At 38.6% G+C, this 7017-nt stretch overlaps 1 protein-coding gene across 1 annotated transcript; it reads left to right on the plus strand.

The window, feature by feature from the left end:
* Positions 1 to 337: 337 nt before the first annotated feature.
* LOC138784590 (mas-related G-protein coupled receptor member H-like) lies at positions 338 to 6429 on the plus strand. The gene is made up of 3 exons (XM_069960207.1): positions 338 to 416; positions 2042 to 2239; positions 3906 to 6429. Exon 3 carries the CDS (start codon positions 3942 to 3944, stop codon positions 4935 to 4937), a length of 996 nt encoding a protein of 331 aa, XP_069816308.1. The 5' UTR covers positions 338 to 416; positions 2042 to 2239; positions 3906 to 3941; the 3' UTR covers positions 4938 to 6429.
* Positions 6430 to 7017: the final 588 nt, after the last annotated feature.

The following is a 7017-nucleotide window of genomic DNA, read 5'->3' on the forward strand; positions in this document are numbered from 1 at the left end:
AATAATAGAAGTCAATATACATTACTATTAAATAAACATTCCTCTTTCTCTGCTTTTCCTGCTCCTCTTCTTATTAAGAGAGAGAGGTAGTGAGGGATATGTTCACTGCTTTTACAGGTTATTCCGAGTGTGAAGGGTCACAAAACCAACCAAATAACTGTTAACTACCCTGTTAGTTACAAACATAGGTTAGCAATCCATAATCAGAAAAGGTACGTTTGTATAAGGTAATTATAGCACATCTTGTATTTTTCAGGAACTCCTCCTGTACTGTAGCTTTTATTATTATATGAAGTAGCTCCACCCACATGTCAGGAAGGCTGGGGAAGCCGTTCTCACCTCAGAGTCACAAAATGACTTGACTTAAAAGCCACAGTTATATAAAAAAGAAGAAGAGGAAGAAGAAGACTTCACAGGTTAGCTGTTCTACATTACTTTTTCATATTGGTTAAACCTGCAATTATTTGCTTTATATATTACTCCTTAGTGGCAACTAATGTGTCCTCCTTTACTGCCCCACAGCATATTGTGCAATATACATTCAGTCAGCTTAGCATTTTTTTTTAATCTGCAGGATAAATAAATAATTTTAGACTTTAGTGCCTGCTAAAACTAATGGAAGCAAGGTTAGAAAAATTGTTATGGCATTTGTTAGAAACATGTACTACTGTACTACCAGTAAAATCTAATACACCACTATTTACCCATTTACACAGTTTGAGCCTCTACTGCTTGCTTCTTGGACGTCACATATTATATTTTTGCATCTCTCTTTGCAATCTTGTATCTTGTCCCACCTCTCTTTTGTAATCTGTAATAGCCCGTTCATGTCATTTTATTGTAGCCCATTATATGTTTGAATACTAAGAAGAGAATACATTCTAACATTATAAACAGCCATCTACACAAAACTATTTGGCACTGCTCTGAGATTTCTGTTAATAAGGTTTTGACAAGTACGCTGTATTCACACCGATCAGGCATACCTTAAAGGGGTTATCCGCCATTAGGAAATATATTGCTGCTTTTATATAGAAAACAATATGCTTACCTCTCTGTGCTCCCCCAGTGTCCTCCTGCAGCGTATCTGGTGTCCCTAACTGAGATGGGACAGCACCGGTGCCAGTGATTGGCTGATCAGGATGTCAATCCTGAGTAAAGTTGGTCTCAGAAATGGAGACAGGTGTGGACAGTGGGGGACACTGGATACAGCACAGAAGGAGGAGTGTGAAGAGGTAAGCATAGGCTTTTTTATTGTTTTCTATATAAAAGCAACAACATATTAAAATGTAGCTACCGCCAGACAACGCCTTTAAATCCAGAAACAGGTAAAGTGGATAACATTGATTGTTGCAAAAACACTTGTCATGAAATGGGATATTTTAAAGGGGTTATCCAGTGCTACAAAAACTCGGCCACTTTCTTTCAGAGACAAAAGGACCCTTTTCTCCAGTTCAGGTGCGTTTTGCAATTAAGCTTCATTCACTTCAATGGAACTGAGCAGCAAAACCCCACCCAAACTGGAGACAAGAGTGGGTCTGTCTCTGGAAGAAAGTGGCAATGTTTTTGTAGCGCTGGATAACCCCTTTAAGGCAAATGAACACTCAGGTCTTAAATCTGATGTGTTGTAAGCATCAGAAATACAAGGATATAGGTGACATTGACAAGGACAATTTATGACTGGCTTAGAGCATCTACAAAACTATAGATGAATGTTCCTGGTAGTTATTACCTACCAAAAGTGGTTTAACAAGGAACAACTCATGAATCGAAAGATCACTAAAAAAGATCATTTTATAATCTTCGATAATGTTATGAACACCCACGACTCACTGATATGCATGGCAAGCAAAATTTGTTACCACAGATGAACATGTGTAGCACAAATTGTTGAATAACTTAAATGTCAACTGGGTCTAAGTCAACTGGGGATTACACAAACAATATTAGGCAGGAGGTTTTATTGTTATAGCCAATCTCTTTATACATCAAACTTAAAAAAAATACTGTCACTGTTGTTATAACTTTCAAAATCTAACAGGGAATGTAATATAAAGCATATCTTATGCCAGAAGAGTGTCCAGCCAGTAGAGTATCACGGCTCAACGCATCAATCACATCCCCTCCTTCTCTCTGTGGGCGTACAGATGAACGGCACTTCCTGTGTTCAGTCTGTTTTTTTTTTATCAACTGGCACAAGACTAAAAAGCCGACTTTAAGAGCCTTGACCTGGATACAAGTAAGTATAGCTTTGTTTTACAGCATGTTAACAAAAAAAAGTGAATGTAAGTTGTAATCTACTGTTGATTTAGATTTTAAAAATGACAGTGATACTTTAAAACTGAAAGCAAATTTTATATCCACGTAGAATACAAAAGAAGAAAAGTTTAGTATTATGTTAACAAGTTGAAAAAAGTTTTTGGGATCTCAGCAAGCACAAACTTAAAGCAACTCTGTACCCACAATCTGTACCCTCCCAAACCGTTTGTACCTTCGGATAATTGTTTTTAGGGTACAAACACACACAGATCTGCAGCAGATTTGATGCTGTGTTCAGTTATTTAGATCTAATCTGCTGCGTATCTCCTGCGTATCTGCTGCGTATCGCAGCAGAATATACGCTGCGTATACGGTGTGTGTTTGTACCCTTAATCTGGGATCTGTCCAGGGGTCCGTTCGGCAAGTGATTCAGTTATTGTCCTAGCGTGTCTGTGCATTTGACTTGCACCCCCCCTTCATCATTAAGAATGCCCCTGGGCAGGTTTTTTTCTATTCATCCTTTGTCAGAACACTGCACAGGTGCCTTATTGATCCAGATCATGTGCAGTGTTCACACAGGTGATGAATAGTAAAAATTCTGCCAGGGGCATTCCTAATGATGAGGAGGACGGGGAGGAGGGACAGAGAGGTTGTGCCAGCCTAATGCACAGACACTCTAGGCCACGCCAATTTGACACAGGCCTGCAAGTTTCAAAGTTGTTTTTTAGGACAATAACTGTATCACCTGCCGAACGAATCCCAGGAAAAAAAGAAAAAAAGGTCAGTCATTTTGATTTTAAAATGACTCCCGTCATTTCACTGTTTGGCCGCCTGTCAGTGCAATGACAGCTGTTGTTACATTATTCTAGTTTGGGGTTACTAATTGCCTCTGGGTGTGTCTTTAATTGAAAAGCCATTGAATTTATTAGTAAAAACAGTGTAAGGGCGATGAAAAAAGAAAAACTGAGTATGAACAACTAAAAAATACCGTCCGCTGTTTGCAATAGACGTCCAAAAAAATTGACATCAACATTGATCATTATTTTGACATCAGCGCAGACAATGTGTGTAATAATAATAATGTTTTTATTTGTATAGCGCACACAGATTTATATAATGTGTGTTTTTTTTGCATTGTGTGAACATAGCCTAATTCTTAGGCTACATTCACATGCAGATCTTTAATTTTACAGATCGGTATTTTGGCCGCAATCTGCCTTGCCTATGGTGGGGGAAGGGGTCTGTGCACATCTGTAGTCCTGTCTGTAGCTGCAGGTCTGTGGCTACACAGAGGGCTACAGATGTATGAAAGTAGCCTTAAACGTTCTGAGCAAACTGTATAAAATATATACTGTTTTTTGTTTTGTTAAGATAATAAAGCTCCATCCCTGCCACAAAAAGTATTAAATATGCCAAACATTCTTGATATGCTTTAGAATATGGCATGAAACCTTATAGGTGTGGGTTCTAGCTGACATTGTATCTGTACATACAATGTCATTTAGTTTTACTACTACTATCTACTCCACGTCAGATGTTTCATTACAAACTCTACTACTGCACAATACATTTTACTCACATTGTTAAGTATAAATTAAACAATAATAAAAATATGAAAGGTAAAACATGCTGTTATTTTTTAATAGGTTGAACGAAGATATAAAACACCAGCTGCCTAAACCATGAATAATACGACAGAAAATGGCACAAACCAAGCAACAGCAGAGAAAAGTGATGACTATACTTATCTTCATTTCACTATAGCAGCTGTCATTTGTTTAGGTTTCTGCCTTATTGGTTTAGTGGGAAATATTACCATATTTTGGTACCTTTGCTTTAAAATCAAGAGAAACAAGTATATAATTTATATTATTAACCTGTCGGCCGCTGACGTCGTATTTTTGATATTTAGTGCATTGATGCTACTGATTGACATTAATACACTAATGAATCCGAAACCAGACTTTCAAGGGAAAGAATCATTTTTGATATTTTTGGAAATCTTTTATGACAGTGCCCAATATTCCGGAATGTTCATCCTAACAGCCATTAGTCTGGAAAGATGCCTCTCTGTCCTATTCCCCCTTTGGTACCAATACCACCGGCCTCAAAACATGTCTGCTTTTATCTGTGCTGCGGTGTGGCTCATTGGATGCTCAGAGAGTCTCATAGAGAACTTTGTATGCACAAAAGAAGGTTTTATCATGCAGTCAACAGAGTGTACAGCAGTTCAGACCATGGTTTTTGGTTTATCCATTGTAATCTGCTTACCAATCATGGTAATTTCAAGTCTTACTTTGCTCATTAAAGTAAGAAGAACCTTTAAGAAGCGGTATCCAACAAAATTTTACATCATCATTATCATTGCTGTTGTTATATTTATCTCATCTGTCATCCCAATTAATTTTACATGGTTTTTAATATACTTCAAACTGCTACCGTCAGATACTCATATGGTTGCTCTCAACTTTGCCAGTATGTATAGTACGGTGCTCAACTGCACAATTGACCCATTTATCTATTTCGTTATTGGGAAAAAGTGGAAGCAGAAGTCTAGTCAGTCCATTCAAAATGCACTTGAAAGAGCTTTTAGAATAGAAAATGATGAAAATAGGGATTCAAAAAGTACCCACACCAGTAACACATCCAGTCAAACTTACCTTCCAAGTACTTTATAAATTATTCTGCCACAGCGGAGCTGCACTGCAATAAATATTAACCAGCCGAACATAAAGGTCACGTTCCATTGATAATGTTTTGTTTATTATTACATTTATTACATAAATACCAATACGGATTTCAGGAACCCTAAATTCTAATGTGAACAGCATATGTATAGAGGAACTGCCAGCCGAAAAAGAGGAATGTAAATAAGCCTATTGCTAGATAAAGATGGGTATCATGATTCTGGGCAGTACTTAAAACAAAAAAATAATAATAATAACAATAAATAAAATCTCCAGTCCTTTTCAGTGCCAAAACATAAGATTTTTGTTAATATGCAAATTAGGCTTAAAAGACGAAGAATTTCAGTTGTAGTTTTAGGATGTTTGTAAGTAAAGAGCTTTTGGTTTGGTAGAGTTAAAAGGGGTACTCCAGGCATATTTTTGATATATCGCTGGGATTGCAGACAAAATAACTGCTTATTCTCACCTACCACACATGGTTTTTTTTTGTTTTTTTTGGGGGGGGTCCTCCTGTCATGTGTTCTGGTCCCCCTACTTTCAAGATGGACTTGTCTCGACATTGACAGGCCACTCAGCTAATCACTGCCTGGGGCAATGTCCCCTTTCAGTCAGTGATTGACTGTACAGGCTGTTACCATTGTGACAATTCCGTTCCATTGGAATCAGTAGCCAATTTGCTCAGTAGGTGAGAATAGGATGCTTATTAATTTTTTTGTAATCCTAGCAATATATCAAAAATATGAATGCCTGAAGTACATGTTTAATGAAGTTATCTAGGCTTAGCAAAAACATGGCCACCTTTTCCCAGAAACAGCACCACTCTTGTCCTCAGTTTGGGAGTTGTTTTGCAGCTTAGTCTTATTAAAGTGAATTGAGCTCAATTGCAATATCACACACAACCTGTAGACAGCTGTGGTGCTGTTTTCATTTTACTCCAGTTCGGGGATTTTTGTGAATTTCTACAATAAATGAAAGAGATTGGCCAGAGAGGCCAGAGGGAAGACAGAATTATTGGGAGATTTTCCACAAAAAGAGCATACTTGTGTTCCCGGGAACCCACAGATATCTAGGCATTTCCTCATGGTTGCAAAGGGTTCCACAACCAGTGAAAACAGGACAGGTCACAAAGGACAATCTTGTTTTGTCCCTCTGGCTATAGAACTGTCATATATAGCAGGAAAAGATTGTCCCAACTAACCAAGCTGAGAGCTTTTCCCAAGTTGAGAGAATGGAACATGTCCTCTTCCTTGACTACGTGATCATCCCATCTAGTTTGAATTACAGATTCAAGTTGACACCATAGGACTGATCCTAAGGGGCCTTCAAACGTCAGTAAATTTCCGGACGTTACAGATGGGGAAGGGATGTAATGGATTCGTTCCCCATCCGGCACAATGTGTCACTAAAGTGCTGTGGCGATTCAAAGAGTTTCTTTTCTAATTTTATATCTATTGTGTGTATTTTTTTTGTAAAATAAAGAAGACTTGACCACTACAGAAGGAAGGATTTTCCTTATTTATTTAATAAAATGATCATCTCGGGACTCTGTACCCACAATCTGACCCCTCAAAAACAGCTTGTATCTTCAGATAGCTGCTTTTAATCCAAGATCTGTCCTGCGGTCCGTTTGTCAGGTGATGCAGTCATTGTGCTAAAAACAACTTTTAAACTGGCAGCCCCGTGCCCTACGGGAGTGGCCTAGATTGTGTATGCATTAGGCTGGCACAAACTCTGTCCCTCCTCCCCACCCTCCTCATCATTAAGAATGCTCCAGGCAGATTGCCTCCTATTCGTCAGCTGTGTTAGCCCGGCACATGGGCTGGATTGTTAAGCACCTGTGCAAATGTTCAGCATGGAGAAAATGTTCAAGTGGCATTCCTAATGATGAAGATGGGGACGGAGGGGTGGTGCAAAGTTAGGGCAAAGATACTCCCGTAGGGTACAGGGCTGAGAGTTTAAAAGTTGTCTTTTAGCACAATAACTGCATCACCTGCCAAACGGACCCCAGGACAGATCTTGGATTAAAAGCAGCTATCCGAAGGTATAAGCGGTTTGGGTGGTGGGGGGGTCA

The sequence above is a fragment of the Dendropsophus ebraccatus genome, chromosome 2 (genome assembly GCF_027789765.1).
Source record: "Dendropsophus ebraccatus isolate aDenEbr1 chromosome 2, aDenEbr1.pat, whole genome shotgun sequence".
Lineage (NCBI taxonomy): Eukaryota > Metazoa > Chordata > Amphibia > Anura > Hylidae > Dendropsophus > Dendropsophus ebraccatus.

Coding starts and splice junctions, on each gene's coding strand:
- LOC138784590 (XM_069960207.1), top strand. CDS start 3,942: ATGAATAATACGACAGAAAATGGCACAAACCAAGCAACAGCAGAGAAA.